Source organism: Leuresthes tenuis, unplaced genomic scaffold (assembly GCF_036924035.1).
Source record: "Leuresthes tenuis unplaced genomic scaffold, fLeuTen1.0.hap1 SCAF_14, whole genome shotgun sequence".
Lineage (NCBI taxonomy): Eukaryota > Metazoa > Chordata > Actinopteri > Atheriniformes > Atherinopsidae > Leuresthes > Leuresthes tenuis.
In genome coordinates, this window is record NW_027325368.1 from 4,188,295 (window position 1) to 4,207,500 (window position 19,206).

At 43.0% G+C, this 19,206-nt stretch overlaps 2 protein-coding genes across 5 annotated transcripts in view; one reads left to right on the forward strand and one right to left on the reverse strand.

The window, feature by feature from the left end:
- The window catches only part of LOC140268321 (extended synaptotagmin-2-like), a 53,394-nt gene extending 43,170 nt beyond the window's left edge, over positions 1–10,224 (forward strand). Inside the window, exons 16-25 of one of the 4 annotated variants that reach the window (XM_072363120.1) lie at positions 2,001–2,063; positions 5,415–5,489; positions 5,777–5,863; positions 5,976–6,125; positions 6,318–6,745; positions 7,611–7,709; positions 7,792–7,923; positions 8,012–8,117; positions 8,325–8,374; positions 9,584–10,224. In XM_072363120.1, coding sequence (XP_072219221.1) covers positions 2,001–2,063; positions 5,415–5,489; positions 5,777–5,863; positions 5,976–6,125; positions 6,318–6,745; positions 7,611–7,709; positions 7,792–7,923; positions 8,012–8,117; positions 8,325–8,374; positions 9,584–9,629 — 1,236 coding nt within the window. In that variant the 3' untranslated portion in view covers positions 9,630–10,224. The remainder of the gene's footprint in view (positions 1–2,000; positions 2,064–5,414; positions 5,490–5,776; positions 5,864–5,975; positions 6,126–6,317; positions 6,746–7,610; positions 7,710–7,791; positions 7,924–8,011; positions 8,118–8,324; positions 8,375–9,583) is intronic. The other 3 variants (XM_072363122.1, XM_072363121.1, XM_072363123.1) reach the window with 3 other exon arrangements.
- Positions 10,225–15,768: 5,544 nt separating this feature from the next.
- LOC140268594 (properdin-like) overlaps positions 15,769–19,206 on the reverse strand; it is a 9,656-nt gene continuing 6,218 nt past the window's right edge. Inside the window, exons 8-11 of the mRNA XM_072363520.1 lie at positions 19,204–19,206; positions 18,880–19,077; positions 16,683–16,794; positions 15,769–16,115 (exon numbers count right to left, since the gene is read on the reverse strand). The exon at positions 19,204–19,206 is cut by the window's right edge and continues 171 nt beyond it. Coding sequence (XP_072219621.1) covers positions 15,995–16,115; positions 16,683–16,794; positions 18,880–19,077; positions 19,204–19,206 — 434 coding nt within the window. The 3' untranslated portion in view covers positions 15,769–15,994. The remainder of the gene's footprint in view (positions 16,116–16,682; positions 16,795–18,879; positions 19,078–19,203) is intronic.

Genomic DNA, 19,206 nt, shown 5'->3' on the forward strand with positions numbered 1-19,206 from the left:
TTAAGTCAAAGCCAAAGTCAAGTTTATTTCATGTACAAAACAATTCAAAGTGCTTTACAGTAAAGTAAAAAGTAAAATCATTGCAGCGGGGGGCAGAAAAAGCATTAAAAATATGTAAAAGAATATAAATAGAAAGAAATTAGATAATTAAAATGGATTAAAACAAGCAACAGTCGAGATAAATGAAAAAATATTGTGCATAAACACATGAGAAAATAAATGTTTTTAACCTGTATTTAAAAATGTCTACATTTGGTAACGGTTTAATCTCCTCTGGCACTTTGTTCCACTTGTTTGCAGCAGAGCAGCTAAATGCTGCTTCTCCAGGTTCAGTCTGGACTCTGGACTGGACCAGCTGACCCGAGCCCTCGGATCTAAGAGCTCTGCTGGGTTTATATTCTCTGAACATATCACAGATGTAAACCATCAGCAGGCTTTTAAAATGTCTTCTGTGACTGACTGGAAGCCAGAGTAAAGACTTTAAAGCTGGTGTGATGTGTTCAGGTCTCTCAGTCCTGGTTAAAACTCCAGCAGCAGCGTTCTGGATGAGCTGCAGATGTTTAAAGCTCTTTTTGGGAAGTCCAGTTAAAAGACCGTTACAGTGGTGGAGTCTCCTGGAGATGAATACATGGATGAGTTTCTCCAAGTGAAACTACGACTGAGTCACTTTGTCACAGACTTCTGGTTGAGACTGGAGGAGAGAACAATCCTTTAAAGCAGCACCAGAGACTGTAATCTGCATTAAATGTATTTCAGCTCTGTTTGCAGCTAGCAGAGAGGCTTTTGAAAGGTTAATCGTGCTGAATCTGCCTGCTCCAGTGTTTAATCTGGTGCTGTACCATTTTCCAAGGTGTGTGTGTCCGTTATTGCTAAAAACCTTGCTGCTGTTATCTGAAGATGGAGCCAGTTGTCATAAGATGGCTGCCGGGCTGGAAAGCAGCTCTAAAGTGTGGTAACTCCAGACGGGGAAAGAATCGGATCCTCACAGTTTCACACACTTTGTTCGGTCTTTGTCCTTCTTTTATACACAGTTCATGGTTCAAGCCCATTGTGTGTGCAGGTTTCCCCCAGTCAAAACCAGTTTAATCCGCCTGAATATCCACATTTCAGAACATGCTAGCAGTGTTATGGCATCATTAACACTGATTTTGATCACATGATGTTAGGCTGCAGTGAGATTTTTATCCAATCACACTGTGATGAGATCATTATTACGACACTGTATCAAACAGCCCAAAACCAGAGGGCTTCCTTGACATCTCTTTTCCTTTATCTGGTTTAAAATGAGTGTAAATGTGATGGAGATGCACATCTGGTTCACACTTCAGAGCTCCTGGTCCTTAAACACTGATGCCAGGTCCTTATATTCTCTGCTGTGGACAGAGTAACTTCACCCTCACTGTGAATCTGTTGCACATGGCTGTTATATCAACGAATAAATCTTTATTCATCTTTGCAAATATTCCCCAATTATCATCAAACCGCCCGAGCTTCCTTCCTTCTGGCCTGCATTTACCTTTCTTCTCTATTTGATTTCTGCCGACTCTTCATCTGAGGCTGTGGTATTTTGACAGGAGTCCAACCAACATTTCCCGGCTGACTGCCTATAATGGTGTAAATGTTGGTAGAGACCAGCTTTTCTCTTTTTAAATGGCACATTTAAAACCATTTGAATGTATTTTTGAAGTTTGTTTCTCTTATTGAAGTGATTTCATGTGAGTTTTCTATGAACATCAGCCTGAGTCGAGTGTTTGTTGAGCTCTCGCTGTAACCTCATGTCCACATTTGATTGGGGAATGACTTTAACCATGTGATCATCCATGTTGTCTCTGTCTGTCTTACTGTGTGGTGAATCCTGACGGTGTGTTCTCATCACTCTGTCCTCCTCTTCTTCCCTGCATGCTCTTCTTTTCCCAAATAACCTCCCTGTGTGTATGTGTGTGTGTGTGTGTGTGTGTGTTGTTGCTCTCTCCTGCCTTGTCACTGGGTGAAAATCAAAGCGAAATCCATTAGAGTTCAACCAAGCGGGGCTGAGGAAGGCCTCAGTCAGTAAGGCCTTAAAGGTAACCGCACGGAAACAAACTGCACCCATACCATACTGCTCAGACACCGCTGGGGGGGGGGACACTTTCACTTTATGATCGAAAGGATGTGGACACCAAAGTTTGCACTCGGGTGGTTAAAGTGAGCAGGACACACTGTGTCTGAACAGGGAAAACCCGCCGACTGGTTTCCTCTCATCAAGACAACCAAAGCAGCTGTTTGGCCTGGGGTGAAGAGCGTCTTCATGCACCTGTTTTTCACACTCGTTGTGATTGTTTTCCAGGTTTCCATCAGATCTGGATAAGATGTGTAGCTGGGACATGAGAAAACTGTTCACATTGTCAGTAAGAGTCAAGATTTCTCAGCCTCTGTGGCTTGGAAACACAAAAACTGGTGATTTTCTCTGTGTTTGCGCCTGTTGTGCTCACGTCAGGGCAGTTTTGGTCGCTGAAATCCCCCCCGTGTTTATGTTTGAACTGGAAAACCGGGGCTTTTTGACGTGCAACACCAGATTGTGCACCTCTCTTATTTATGGCTCTTATTTTAAGGCGCGACGTGCTCACATATCTAGTCAAGATGTTTACCAGCAGCAGGTTTTCAGACTGGTGTTAATGTTATTCTGATGGTATTCTAGTTTCTGTCTGTAGTCCTACATGTGCAGCACATAACCAGGATACTGGATAAGAATCCAGTCATAAGCAGGAAACAGGTTTAAACGCAGTCTGAATCTAATCTGAGGTCCCAAAAGAGGCCTGGAGTTCCAGCGATGGAAGCAGTCCGATGTTCAGGAGTAGAGGATGTTTTCTCTGGTTCATAGTGATGCAAAATGCCGTGTTTTTGTTAACTTTGCACGAGGCGTTTGTTTCAGATCACCCTCCATGCACTCTGTCTGGTTTTCACAGTTGCTTAGAACCACTGGTGCAAGACCAGGTCTTTCAGTCTGTTTGCAACCAGCGTAGTTTCCTCAGCAAGCTCAGAAAGTGAGAGGTGTTCAGTTGGCAGCAGCATCATAATAACAAGTAAGAAACTGTGACATCAATAGGTCTCAGCCTTTTTATTTTCCCCAGAGGAACACACGCATAGAAAGAACAAGCTCGGAAACTTTGTCCAGGCTTCAGATTTTAGCTGTGATGATTGTTAGAACTAAAAGTCTTGACCTAGATTTATTTCTCTGACATTAAATGAGCTTGAAGGTGATTCTCAGCCAAAGATTCCACATCCTTGTGGCCAGAAATGTAGACATCTTTGGACTGAATAGTTGTAGCTCCCCTTTTGTTGTTATTCCAGCTCTGTGCCAATAAAAACCAGCGTCTTCACACTGGATTGGTGTTTGATTCAGGACCCAGGTGTGCCGTTTTAATCAGGATTGCATCGGTCTGCTGTCCGTTTCTGCTCTTTTTTTCCATTTCCTGCAATGCCGTAAAGTGCACAAGCGCTTGTTCCCATGGCAGCAGGTGACAGCATCCTCTTCACTCACACAGATGATAATCCAGTAAATATGAATGTATTTCTCCTTAAATGGGTGGAGATCCCAGCGCATCGTAAATGGTGTTTTCATCTGTCATTCGTAGGGTGTCCACATACTTTCGGTCATACTGTGCACACTGCAGTCCAGTAAATCCAGAGAAACTGTTCACTGCTGACAGGTCGTTACTGACGGTAAATATAAAACATAAAGAGTTCAACTTCACGTCACAACCTGGGGAAGAAGTCCAGCAAACATGCAGCACGTCTGTCCAGAGGCGGAAACAATGTTCCTGCTGCTCAGGAGGATCCACAGACCCCTCTGCCAGCAGTTTCCACTGGAACTACTTTCCACTGGAACTACTTTCCACTGGAACTACTTTCCACTCAAGAAAATAGTTCAAACAATTTGTGAAGACATTTTGGGGGGTTTAGTTTAAGCAAAGACCAGCTGACTGTGAAGATTTAATGAAAGTAATTCTTTCATGTCAGCAGTGCCTGGAGATAATCTCTTAACTGCAGATATTTTCTCCTTTCTGTGGCCGTGTTTCGACCCTTTTGTGACATATTAAAGCTTCAAAATCCAAACGCCTGCACAACCGATTCCATGCACTGACTGTTGTAAAAAAATCCATAAATCCACTTTTATCACGTTCAATGACTAAAACTGCATCTTACAATGTTTGTTGTAAATAACAGCATTGTTGTCTGAGCTACTTCTACACTCATCCATTTTGATTCTAATCCTTTCACTCAAATGAATCTACTTGTTTTTTCCTGCATTTTGGGGTTTGTGGGACTTTAACTTGATGTTCTTTCTTGGTAATTCTTTCCCCAACTTGTCTGGTATTGCCACCCTAAACTGAACTGAGAAAAACAGTTTTCTCGATGATTTAAATGTTTTAATTGGATTAATTTGTGAAAAAAGACCCTGAAATATAAATGTAGACTGTTGCTAATTGAACAAAAGAAACATCTGCCACAAAGCTTTTTGAGTAATTTACAGCATAACTTAAAGGGGAACTCTGGTATTTTTAAACCTGGACCTTATTTCTGGCATGAAATACGTTCATCTGCTCACCGAGAACAGTTTGGTGAAAGTCGGCGTCCTTCAGAAGATATTTAGATAACTGGAGATCCATATAACGGAGTGAACGGAGCTTAGAGGATGCAGCCTCTAAATAAGGCATTATCTGTCTTTATTTCACCAATACTTTAAGAAGAATGAATGAATGAACGTGTGCTATAGCTCTGTTAGCTCATAGCTGCTGTTATGTGGCTACTTGCAGCTATAGGAGAGCTAACGGAGGGATTTCTACACAGGCACTCTACTGGGACCACTTCATCCACACGCCCCCCTGCAGCACAGTTTATTTACTCCGTGCTCTGTGACAGTCGGCTAACTTCACACAGAGTTTGCTGCTGATAGTTTTGTGCAACATGGCAGGATATTTATCAGATTTTGACAGCGTGGACGATGACTTTGAGTAAGATGGACGTCCTTACGGGAATGAATGAGCTGTGCTGCAGCAGCGGGCATCGATGACATCATCCCAGGAGACGAGTGAAAGCCCTCTATTAGCCCCCCGATAGCCGCCAACAACAACAACACAGCAGCTATGAGCTAACAGAGCTATAGCACACGTTCATTCATTCATTCTTCTTAAAGTATTGGTGAAATAAAGACAGATAATGCCTTATTTAGAGGCTGCATCCTCTAAGCCCCGTTCACTCCGTTATATGGATCTCCAGTTATCTAAATATCTTCCGAAGGACGCCGACTTTCACCAAACTGTTCTCTGTGAGTAGATAAGGTCTAGATTTAAAAATACCAGAGTTTCCCTTTAAGCTTAGCCTGCTTGCCATTCTTCTTTGTTGTTTCTAAAACTTGTTTTTCTTCTCATTAGACCGGTAAAAAAGTGACCAGTGATCCCAGTCCGTTTGTCCAATTCACAGTGGGACACAAGTCCTTTGACAGCAAGGTGAGAGTTTATGATTGGTTTATTCATTTGGGTTGCATGCCCTGAAATGTTACACGGTTAAAGGTCTCATTAACGTGTATTTCTGTCATTTTTTCTGCTTTAGAGGAGCTAGTTTGCACCACATGTCAGCCATTAGCCTCAAAATTGATCCCCAGTGAATTTCCAGTTTGCTCCTGCTGTTGCTGCTTGTCTGAACTCGGGCTCATTCTCTTGTTCAAATTTAAACAAGCATTCAATGTTTGAGCATCCATCTTCACTTTAACTCCTTGTTTTGTGTCATTCGCCAGACCAAATACAAGACCAATGAACCAGTGTGGGAGGAAGCCTTCACCTTCCTCATCCACAACCCCAAAATCCAAGAGCTGGAGGTTGAGGTAAGAAGGCGTCTGTCCAGTGCTGTGTTCAGAAGCCGTCAGGTCTGGGATGGGACAGCTGTGGCTGACGTTATTCTCGCAGCTCATGGTTTTGAGCCCTGTGTGTTTTTAGGTGAAGGATGAAAAACACGAGTGTTCACTGGGGACGGTAACAGTGCCTCTGACCAGCCTGTTGCAGGCAGAGGACATGACTTTAAACCAGCGCTTCCCTCTCAAGAACTCTGGACCGAGCTGCACCCTCAAGATGAAGATGGCTTTACGGGTAAAGATCCGTGATCTGAGGGACGGGATTAGCTCCGATGTGTGTCTTTGACTGGGTTTTTAATAAGGAATGAGCAAATTAAAGCAGTGAAACGGCCTGTGGTTTTTTATTTTTCATATTTTTAGCATCTGACGGTCTTTGTTGGGAAGCCAGTAAAAGATCAAACTCTCACTTTCTCTATCTGTCCTGCAGGTGTTGTGCCTGGATAAGGACACCTCGTCAAAAACAGGTCAAACACCGTCTTCTGTGCAGGTCCGCAAGTCCAGCTCTTCCAGTTCAACCCCACGGCCCTCCATCTCCTCAGAGTCCCCGAAGCCTCCCTCCCCCAGCTCCGACATCCCCCGCTCCGCCTCTGTGTCGGCGCAGGACCTGCTGAACCGACGAAGGGAGCCTGAGGAGTCTGCCAGGTCCTCGGGAAGCTCCGACTTGAGGGAGGGTGGCGCAGGAAAGATGGGAGGTCAGAGCTTGGCGGAGACTGGGAGGAGCACCTCTAACCTGGCCATCTCTGGCTCACAGCTGTACCTGGCCGAAGGCAAGGAGCCCACGCCGAGCATAGCGTCGGACATCTCCAACCCCTACTCGACTCAGGAGCTGCATCAGAGACTCCAGCAGCTGCAGAAGTATCTATCGCTCTCTGTTTATCCAGTGTTTTAGAGACGCATCTTCCATCCAGCCGCAGTTCAACTGTTTACACACAGAAATTCTCAATTTGATGTGGTGCATTCTATCATTTATAGGGATATAAAACTGAACTAATCCAATTTGGAACCCAATTTTACCGTTAAAAATGTAATTACATTAGTACAGGCAGCTCTGGATTTAATTAAATAAGCCATGAAGTGGTCAGTGGGCCAATTCTGAATTTAAAATCTATTGATTCGGGTTTTCCTGCAGATCAAACCAAATTTCCTTGTCAGCATCAGCGGAAACGTAAGCGTGAACACACCAAACTGAACAGTTTTTAGATTGCCTGCAGGATTCCCCGTTCATGTGTCACGTTTAACCGAGTTTAAAAGGTCTTAATGCTGATGCATTTCACAATGAACCACCAAAGTCCGGAGATGGTTCGGATTTTATTAAACTTTGCAGAGAATCATTTAAATACAGCAGTAGCACGACAAATTCAACAAGAACTCAGCACAAAAACTGTCAAATGCATGTTTTCCTGTGCTGTGGAGTACCAGAAAGTCACTGTTTGAAAGGATTTTCTATTTGAATGTCACATCTACAGAAACCGCTTGTTGTCATTTAGAATTGGAAAAGAAACCACTTTAAAACATGTTAAGAATGATAAGTTAATAGTGACTGGAGCACGTTTTCCACTGATTAGACATTTCAATCTATTGTTAACTGTACTTCTAGAGGGTTTGAAGCCAGTATCTCTCAGATTCATGCCTAACTCTCTGTGTTTTGACCCTTTTTTAAGAGGAAACCTGTTTTGCTCAGATATATGGTTGTGAACGTGCTCTTTCTCTGTTTGTGTAGCGGCTCAGGCCCCAGTGCTTTCTCACTGGGGGAGATCCAGCTGACTATCAGACACAGCTCCCCGACGAACAAACTCATCGTAATCGTTCACTCCTGCAGGTACAGACCTATGAAAGCTTTTCCCAAAACGAACTCTTTGTACGATGCTGGATTTCATTAAGACTTTAATTTCCTTCCACAGAAATCTGATCGCATTCACCGATCAGGGCTCGGATCCTTACGTCCGGCTCTACCTGCTTCCTGACAAACGGAGGTCAGGCAGGAGGAAAACTCACACGTTAAAGAGAACAAGTTGCCCGGTTTACGATCAGAAGTGAGTCCAAACGGCTTTGCGTTGCTTCTTTTTCATCACACGCTGCGTTTCAGCTGTTTATTAAGCTGAGGCTCGTCTTCCTGCTCAGGTTTGAGTTCAGCGTTTCCTTCGTGGAGCTCCACAGACGGACTCTGGATGTTGCGGTGAAGAACGGTGGAGGTCTGTTCTCCAAACACAGGGGCCTTCTTGGAAAGGTGCAGCATTTGATTTCTTCTTACTCCTTCAAACTTCAAACACAAAAGATATGTTGAGTAAAATGAAGCCACTCAGTGTGTGTGATAACCTTCATGGCTCTGAGAAAGGATGCATCCCATCTTCCGGCTTGTAAATCTGGACCTGCTGGTTTTCTAAGCTTAAAAGTTAGTTGAATTCATCTAAAAAGTTTACCTTTTCCTCATCAGGCTCTGGTGGATTTAACTCATGAGGAAATCACCAAAGGTTGGACACAATGGTAAGTCATTATTTCACTTTTCCAACGGATTCTACCCAAAAGAAAACAAAGGCTACTTTTATCTTTGATATTTAACTCATAGTCTGGGTTAGAACACAAACTTTCTTGCGGTTGAAAGTATGTTTTATATATTTCTTGGGTAGTTTATCTTTAACTTTTAACTTTACTGTTATATTAGATCAGATTAGTTCAGATTAAATGCAAATGACATGATTTTACAGCAAGAACTAAAATAAGTTTTTAATTATATATTTAATTTCTGTCTTTGTGAACAATGCAGCATCAGCAGATGCCTGAAATAACAAACAAAGAAAAATCATCAAAGTATTGTTGTTGTTGGCTTATTTGTCTTTGAAATCACTGTGAATGCAGACAAATCTTGCATTCATGCTAGCCTTTGGGTCTGGTTAGCTTAGCCACCATTAGCCATTTTTTACTGAATAACAGATAGCTAAACCCGTCTAACCTCAATAGTTTGCTTTCAGTGAATTCAAAGATACCTTCTTTAAAGCTCTATAGTTGGATAAAGCTGTGAGATTTACAGTTAAACATACATCTGTGTTTTTAAAGACTTCCTTTCTGAAAGCCCACATTTTTCTGGTTGGCCACCTTCTGTAAGCCTGTCGAGGGAGAGCAGCCAGCGCATAAAATCCAGATGACTGTAGAAAGAAATGTTCTGTTGTTCAATCAGTGGTGGAAGCTGAGATTTTGGCTCACAGGGATTACAGTCACATAATTATTTAAAATTTTGGTCATGTATGATTATAAAAATAGTGATAAACCTGGAAGCAATTAGCACTGTTAGTTAACCTAGCATGATTTGCTACCCTGCTAAGCTAATCGGTCAACTAGGCTAGAGGTAGTTAGTCAATATGAATAGACTGGAGCCATCTAATTAAATACTTTATTAACATATGATTGTGCTCATCTGTGTGGATGACACGCTTTATTTTGGCTTTGTTGTCTACAGTAAATGTAAGTTGAACCTCTGAGTCTGACCACCAGCAAAGAGTGGCCTGTTAGCATCATACCATTTAAGCGCCGTAGCATAGATACGCATCAGCATATGCCTCTGAGTCATTCTGTCTCTTTGTCTTGCTGGATATTTTATAAAAACATAAATTTTTTGGCATTTCTTTGTGTGAATATTCAATAATGAATCAAAAGCTCTCTTACAGACACTCATAAAAACTCTCTGTCCTCCCACAGGTATGAACTGAGTGAAGATGGCCTGAAGAAGCCGCACCAATCCTAAGTCTTTATCACTATCACTTGTATCATAATCATATCACCACACTTCCACTGTATACACTTCCAAATAAGCCTACAGTACATCGTTTTTCCTCATCTTCACTTGCTTGTAAATGTAAAAGAACTGATTGAGGGGAAAAAAAAAGCTTTAGACACTCATTTAATCACATCAGTCGCAAGGCAAACCTCCCCTTTAAGAAGTGAGAGTGACTGAATAAAGGGAGCACATAGATATAGGCGTATGTAAGACGTAATATACTGCTGTGGAAGTCTAAAATCCATATTTATAGAAGAAGCTATGGCATATGGTCTCTTTTTCTACTGCAACCGTTTCCACAAGTTTGTAAATAATGTAAAGTGATGCTGGACAATACGGAGAAGCGTGGCGTGTGGCGTGTTTTCTACACGAGACGGAGAAGCGTGGCGTGTATTCTACACGTGACGGAGAAGCGTGGCGTGTTTTCTACACGTGACGGAGAAGCGTGGCGTGTTTTCTACACGTGACGGAGAAGCGTGGCGTGTATTCTACACGAGACGGAGAAGCGTGGCGTGTTTTCTACACGTGAGGGAGAAGCGTGGCGTGTATTCTACACGAGACGGAGAAGCGTGGCGTGTTTTCTACACGTGAGGGAGAAGCGTGGCGTGTTTTCTACGCGTGACGGAGAAGCGTGGCGTGTATTCTACACGTGAGGGAGAAGCGTGGCGTGTATTCTACACGTGACGGAGAAGCGTGGCGTGTATTCTACACGAGACGGAGAAGCGTGGCGTGTTTTCTACACGTGAGGGAGAAGCGTGGCGTGTATTCTACACGTGACGGAGAAGCGTGGCGTGTATTCTACACGAGACGGAGAAGCGTGGCGTGTTTTCTACACGTGAGGGAGAAGCGTGGCGTGTTTTCTACGCGTGACGGAGAAGCGTGGCGTGTATTCTACACGTGAGGGAGAAGCGTGGCGTGTATTCTACACGTGACGGAGAAGCGTGGCGTGTATTCTACACGTGACGGAGAAGCGTGGCGTGTATTCTACACGTGACAGAGAAGCGTGGCGTGTTTTCTACACGTGACGGAGAAGCATGGCGTGTTTTCTACACGTGAGGGAGAAGCGTGGCGTGTTTTCTACACGAGACGGAGAAGCGTGGCGTGTTTTCTACACGAGACGGAGAAGCGTGGCGTGTTTTCTACACGAGACAGAGAAGCGTGGCGTGTTTTCTACACGAGACGGAGAAGCGTGGCGTGTTTTCTACACGTGACGGAGAAGCGTGGCGTGTATTCTACACGTGAGGGAGAAGCGTGGCGTGTTTTCTACACGTGAGGGAGAAGCGTGGCGTGTATTCTACACGTGACAGAGAAGCGTGGCGTGTTTTCTACACGTGACAGAGAAGCGTGGCGTGTATTCTACACGTGAGGGAGAAGCGTGGCGTGTTTTCTACACGTGACGGAGAAGCGTGGCGTGTTTTCTACACGAGACGGAGAAGCGTGGCGTGTTTTCTACACGTGACGGAGAAGCGTGGCGTGTTTTCTACACGTGACGGAGAAGCGTGGCGTGTTTTCTACACGTGACGGAGAAGCGTGGCGTGTATTCTACACGTGACGGAGAAGCGTGGCGTGTTTTCTACACGTGACGGAGAAGCGTGGCGTGTTTTCTACACGTGACGGAGAAGCGTGGCGTGTATTCTACACGTGACGGAGAAGCGTGGCGTGTTTTCTACACGTGAGGGAGAAGCGTGGCGTGTTTTCTACACGTGAGGGAGAAGCGTGGCGTGTTTTCTACACGTGACGGAGAAGCGTGGCGTGTATTCTACACGTGACGGAGAAGCGTGGCGTGTATTTTACACGTGACGGAGAAGCGTGGCGTGTTTTCTACACGTGACAGAGAAGCGTGGCGTGTTTTCTACACGAGACGGAGAAGCGTGGCGTGTTTTCTACACGAGACGGAGAAGCGTGGCGTGTTTTCTACACGAGACGGAGAAGCGTGGCGTGTTTTCTACACGAGACGGAGAAGCGTGGCGTGTTTTCTACACGAGACGGAGAAGCGTGGCGTGTATTCTACACGTGACGGAGAAGCGTGGCGTGTTTTCTACACGTGACGGAGAAGCGTGGCGTGTTTTCTACACGAGACGGAGAAGCATGGCGTGTTTTCTACACGAGACGGAGAAGCGTGGCGTCTTACTGGCCAAAAGATTGTTTGTAATTTCATTTGATTACTTTTTTTAGCTACAAAAACATTTTACACGGAGTTTCTGGAGCAGAGCAGAGGAGTAATTGCACCAAAGAGACGAGAAGTATTTTTCTTATTTTGCTCCTGTGGGTTTTGGTGACGTCTTTATGCCGGCTTTATGCCACTGTAATAACACGGGTGTGTGAACCGAGTGCAGAGATGTGTGGAACCTGTTGTTACGCTGAAATAAGGCCGTCGTTCAGTGTTACCCGTTTTTAAACTGACTGCGACTATTTGCACATTGGTTTTTAGAATTTGTCGAAGATCATGAGTAATCGGTGTGAACATTTGTACCCAAGAAAAAATAAGTAACTTTTTTATGAATAAATGGGAAGCAAACATTTTCCATCAGCCCTGTAGATAATTTAGGTGGTTCTTTAAAGAACTGTCATCCGTAGGAGGGTTCACCTTCGTGCCTGTGGAATATGAAACGACTGATTGGCTCACCTTAAAGATTTGAAACACTTTACTTCTCAAAGTTATTCCGCCACAGACTAGTTTATCAGAGAACTGCCCCCCTGCAGAGAACTGGTCTGATGCATAAACCCAAACGTCCTGTGTGCAGATTTCCTCCCTTTGAGACCGAGTCAGGCCAGGACCGTCTGAATGCTAAGCTAACTGCTGCTGGCTTTGTATTTAACAGGTCCACAGAGGTGTCGGTCTTCTCCTGTTGGACTATTCCAACGTGTAGTTTGAGCTTTATCGAAAACAAACCGATCGACAATATCACACATTTTCCTCATGCAGCTGAAGCCACTTTCTGTAAAACTCCGACGTAAGTCTTAATTTAACCTGTAGAAACAAAACCCTGTAAATTAATGATAAATATTTACATGTTTTACCATTAAAATGAATAAAAACAACCTTGCTTGGGTGCAGCTTTAGATCTTTGTCTCATTTGGTGTTTGAGGACCTTTGAGTGTGGAAGTTTTTCCTCTGTAAAAGTCTTCCATCGCTCTTGTTGTTCGTGGTCTATTCGAGTGATTAAAACCTGCTGTAAACGAACCTTTGTGTGTCCAAGGTTACGTCATGAGATCAGTCTGTTTTTTCCCACTTTAGATTTCTGAAAGATGCTTTACTTCCAGAAGTCATTTCCACACAGAACGAGCGTTTAGTGCGACAGTTTTGGCTCGTTGTCGGTGGCACTTTGTTCATTCTGAGTCATTAAAGTTCTGCTTATGGCCACATCAGTCTTAATTGTTCTGAAATGTCATTTTCAACGTGTTTTTTTAGGTTAAATTCAAAAAGAACACTTATATATTTGTTTTATGTACATGCACATTATATAAAAAGCACTGCTTTTACTTTACAGCCTCACTCTAAGCTGATCCATACCCGTAAAAACGCAGGATGCGTGTTGTAGGCGTCTGTATCGAACACATCTGTGGTTGGCGCCACACAGTTAATAACGAGGCAGTGAGAGGGATCTTTGACCTTCTAAACACAACACGAAGGCATTGGCCGTGTTGTGTTTTACATCAAAGTATTTAACATGTGTGTATGTAAACTGAACTGCTTTTTTATGTTGTCATGGTTTTTTTAATTCGTTTCCATCTATTTGTCTCCTGTGTTTTGTTGAAAACATTCAAGTTTGTCTGTATCCATCGGATTTGAAAGCTGTGCCTCTGAGGTTAAGATTTGTCCTCTGAAAGGTGTTTTCTCTTCTCCGTCTTCTTAATTTATCTTGTGCCTTACAATTCACATGACAAATACACACACACACACGTGTGTATATACACATATATATATATTTATATATATGTATATGAATGTCTCCTCAATGTCTTTTAAAATTATTAAAGAGCTTTAGCTGGCTATAGCAGCGGTGAGACTCTGTGGTTTCTGTTCTTTTTACATTAAATTTCATTATGATTACGATGATGCTAGCTTCTGATGATGCTAACTTACGATAATGCTAACGTCTGATGATGCTATCTTCTGATGATGCTAACTTCTGATGATGCTATCTTACGATGATGCTATCTTCTGATGATGCTAACTTCTGATGATGCTATCTTACGATGATGCTAACTTCTGATGATGCTATCTTACGATGATGCTATCTTCTGATGATGCTATCTTCTGATGATGCTAACTTCTGATGATGCTAACTTCTGATGATGCTATCTTACGATGATGCTAACTTCGAATACAAAATGCAAAACCATATTGGTATTGACAATAATCAGGATATTTAAAAGATTTAATATCAGTTGTGTTGATAATATAGATATATTGTAATTTGATATAATATTACAATATAATATTGTAATTTGATCGCTGCTAAATTCTAAGTTTTCTTCTTTATTCGGGTGTAATTCAACTGAACAAAAATACATCGAAAAACTCAGAAACCTGAATTAGCCTGATAGTCATATAGTTTTCTGTTGATTGTATCATTATTGTGAATGTTTTTAGCCCCAATAATCATGCAGTGGAAATCAGATTTTGTGACGCTCTTAATTTGGATCCCCCTCCTTATCACTGGTCTTTCATCTTCAACCTTGAAGGCTCTCATGCTGCATTCAGGGCACCTTGGAACTGGGATCAGTAGTAAGTAATCAACATAGAAAGTGGGAGAACATGCTGCCTCCAGGTTTGCTCTTTGTCTTTAACAACAAATGTTCACCCTAATGTTCTTTTAGGGAGGTCACCGTACAAGTACAGCTGAATTTACCACAGAAGTTACCTGAAAGGTGATTTTGTCAGCTGTGGTATTTTAGACATAATAATCTGTTTTTAGTCTCATGTAAATGTTGGTTTTTGGCCTCGTGAACAGATTAAAATGATGGCCTGATGTGACCATGTCTGTGATTTCATGCTTCTGTCATGGCTTGATTGTAGTGGACTCTCCCCTTGTGTTTCAGAGACCGCAGCTTTGTTTTGAACAACCTTAACTCATATCTGCATGGCTGTTTACTGGCTCTTACTTGATCTTCTTGACTTTGACTAATGTTTCATTAATTCATTAAAGGTCTGGCCCTTGAATTACCCAAAGAAGTCTGAGGCGCATGTGGTCATCAAATGCAGCATTAGCATCTCTCGGCTGATATCTAGGTTAAAATTAAATTAAAAAGTGAACGTTTTTTCAGTGTATATTTTGAGATGTTGAGCAAACATTCACATTTATACGATTTTGTACCGGGATTAAGTTTAATTGGACACCTTCACCTTCCCAGCGCTTCTCATTTCCCATCCATATAGCCATTAAACATTTATGTATGATGGGGTTTTTTAGCAAACATTTCCAGATACCAGTCAATGGGGGGGATTGCTAAGCAGAACAAGACGGGTAACTACTGAAAGTGTAATATTCCACCTTTAAAAAATTATGTGTACAATCAACTGTACTGTATTACATTACTTCCACAACATTAGCTAATATTAGCCATGTGCTATAATACAAAAACTATCCATAACATACAGAGGGGGATCAAGAAAACTACATAATTTCCACAAGAAACACCAATAAATATTAATACAAATAAAAAAATCATGCACAGATCACCGATAATCCAAGGCACAAGTGTATGACAAGACTTTACCGATAAATAAACGCCAAATAAACGTGTTCCAGGTTATGTACGAATGGTGCCGACTTTTTGCACAGATCAGCTGAAAAGAAATTGGTTGTCGAAGCTGTTTCCATCGCAAAAAAAAAGACTTTCGGGTTTTCGAGCAATAAGTAAATTTATTGACAATAAGACAAGCAATCAAAATGTGTAGCAGTTGCTCTTGATTACATTAGGCCCACCAACACTTATCAGCCAATCGCAGATCCGACAGTCTTATGGTCCAAAGATGTGAGCAGAAAATAGCTTTTAGCTCCCATAACTGTGCCATTATAGCTACTATTTTGTATCAGTGCCAAATGAGGGCAGGGAAGAGTGAGACTTTGAGACTCTGATTCCTGCAGTGTTTACAGCCATCACTCAAATTCTTATTGTTTATTGTGCATTAACATTTTGTGATGGTGTCCACCAGGTGGTGGTGCATACAAAGCTGAGCCTGTGTATCAGATGCATGATAAGGAAAGAAAAATGTCTTCTGAGAGCTGCACAAACCGTACAGTGCAGTTTGATGCATGCATCTGGAACCCTTTTACAACAAAGTTAACCAGCAGGACAGGTCTTTGTTAAATTCCTCGATTAACTCATTTGGTGCAGGGAGGGGCGTTGCGGCAAGGCTGAGATTCTATCATAGGATCCGTGCCACAGTCAAGCAGTGGTCTTCCGTAGTAATGTGCTTCCTGCTCCAAAATACCTATAGTAGGACTGAAAATGCAGACACACACATGTAGTCAGAGGACATCGCCTCCTCCTCGTTTCTTCTCTACAGAGCTAAATGTTTTATTTATACAAATGCTGCCATTATGCACTGGGCTCTAGATTTAGTGTATTTTCCTAAATAGTTTTATGTTTACATGAATATATGCATGCAACTGTGTTGGCTTCAGATGAACAACAGATATTTATTTGTATGGATCTTTAAAGGATGCTGAATCAATAATGATAAAATCTGAATAAATAGGCACATGTGCGGTTATTTTAACGTGTCAATAAAGTTTAGAGAGAGGACGTCCACAGCCGGTTTTACATGTTCCCCTGCTCCAGCACACCTGATTCACATCCCGGCATCATTAGCAGGCTGCTGCAGAACTTAACAATCTGTTGAAGAGATTAATTTCATCTGAAGCAGGGAACATCTAAAACCTGCAGGACAGCGGCCCTCCAGGACATCCCTGCTCTAAAACCCAGTTATCCTGAGGATGTAAAGTAACTGCTCCATGTTCCTTTTCTAGCCGGTCTGCTGCTGGTCTGGTGTGTAAACGGCAAACTGACCTGTAGTCACTGTAATCAGGTTTGCATTTTTGTATCCGGAAGCGTTTGGAGTTTGGTCCACAGAGCGGTCTACAGTTGCCCCACTCCCCCCAGCCGTCCCAGTTGCCCTTTACTGCAAAATAAAGAAGTTACAAATGCTTTGTTAGCCTCGTCTGAGACAAAGTAACACTTTACAATAAAAGCAAAACACATAATTAATCTTGGAACATTTTCACGTTGATTTTATTCCCAAAATGCCGGTTTCTGTTCACCGTTCTTGGGATCATTTTGAGCCCACGAGGTGAGATCTTGCGTGGAGCCCCAGATCAAGGGAGATTATCAGTGGTCTTGTATATCTTCCATTTTGTAATAATTGCTCCCACCGTTGACTTCTTCACACCAAGCTGCTTACCTACAATTTTATTTCTGATCTCCTTTGACAGCTCTTTGATTTTGGCCATAGTGGGACTGTTTGAGCTCGTGGACAGGTGTCTTTTATACTGATAACGAGTATAAACCGGTGCCATTAACAGGTAACGAGTGGAGGACCGAGGAGCCTCTTACAGAAGAAGTCACAGGTCTGTGAGAGCCAGTAATCTTGCTCGTTTGTAGGTGACCAAATACTTATTTAACCGGGGAATTTACCAATTAATTAATTAAAAATCCTCCAACGTGATTTTCTGGATTTTGTTTTCTCATTTTGTCTCTCATAGTTGAGGTATACCTATGATGAAAATGACAGGCCTCTCTCATCTTTTTAAGTGGGAGAACATGCACAATTGGTGGCTGACTAAATACTTTTTTTCCCCACTGTAATTAATCTTGGAACATTTTCACCACCAAGCGTTGTTTTTATTCACAAAATGCCGGCTCTTAACATTTAATTTGAAAATAACACACAGCTGCTTTTTGTTTGTCTCTGTTTAAAGGGCACACTCTGACCCGGGCCACAGCTGTAGATCAGTGGGGCGGAGACTGCTCTTAATGGCAGGATTGCATGAAAAGAAAGCAGTCATATAGACCTGAACTAAAAGAGGAGACAAGCCAGTGCAAGACTGCAGCAATGGACCTTCAAGAATTCACTAACAGGATGGTCTGAGTGTGCAGAAATGGGATCCAAGCCAGGGGGATTATTACTGGAACTGTTTCCTCCGGTATCGAATGTCAGAAGGATTTACCATCATCAGAAATGTTCTGCATAACCGCACTATAGACCAGAAAACTCTGCCCATAATTTTAGTTTAGTTAACAAGCAGCACTGCGTTACTTTTGATCAAATATCACTACACCCTACACATCTGGACTCGAACTCTAACTCTCTAAATCCTATATTATTTTATGTTTATGTTTTATGCATTTAGCAGACGCTTTTATCCAAAGCGACTTACAGATAGGCATCCACCTGTGTGTCTCCACCTGTCTGTTTCCACCTGTCTGTCTCCACCTGTCTGTTTCCACCTGTCTGTTTCCACCTGTCTGTCTCCACCTGTCTGTTTCCACCTGTCTCCACCTGTGTGTCTCCACCTGTCTGTCTCCACCTGTCTGTCTCCACCTGTCTGTCTCCACCTGTGTGTCTCCACCTGTGTGTCTCCACTTGTCTGTTTCCACCTGTCTGTCTCCACCTGTCTGTTTCCACCTGTGTGTCTCCACCTGTCTGTTTCCACCTGTTTCCACCTGTCTGTCTCCACCTGTCTGTCTCCACCTGTCTGTTTCCACCTGTGTGTCTCCACCTGTCTGTTTCCACCTGTTTCCACCTGTCTGTCTCCACCTGTCTGTTTCCACCTGTCTGTTTCCACCTGTCTGTTTCCACCTGTCTGTCTCCACCTGTCTGTTTCCACCTGTCTGTCTCCACCTGTCTGTTTCCACCTGTGTGTCTCCACCTGTCTGTCTCCACCTGTCTGTCTCCACCTGTCTGTTTCCACCTGTCTGTTTCCACCTGTCTGTCTCCACCTGTCTGTTTCCACCTGTCTGTTTCCACCTGTCTGTCTCCACCTGTCTGTTTCCACCTGTCTGTCTCCACCTGTCTGTTTCCACCTGTGTGTCTCCACCTGTCTGTCTCCACCTGTGTGTCTCCACCTGTGTGTCTCCACCTGTCTGTCTCCACCTGTCTGTCTCCACAGGACCCCTACTGGAGTCATGCAGGGGATTTGAACCCAGGTCTCCCACATGGAAAGTGGCAATCATACCACTACACTCTTATTTTCTTAAGGATACTCACTGTAACAGTTGTCCACATGGTAGCAGACTTGTAAATCCGACATCTCCTCTCCACTGCAGATGGACCCCTTATGATCTCGATGTAGACATAAGCGCTCTCGAGTCTGTTGTCCACCTATATGCTTACATTTGATGTTAGTGGAGCGAAACGGGTAGGCACACTCGGTCCAGTCGGTCCACTCTGACCACACACCGTTCACTGCAAACACACAAGTCATAGTGACCTGAAAACGGCTCATTTCATAGCATAATTACATTTTACAGGAGCTCGATGTCAGAGAATTAGGATCAGCCAGAGAGGTGAGACTCAGACACTCTTGTTTACCTG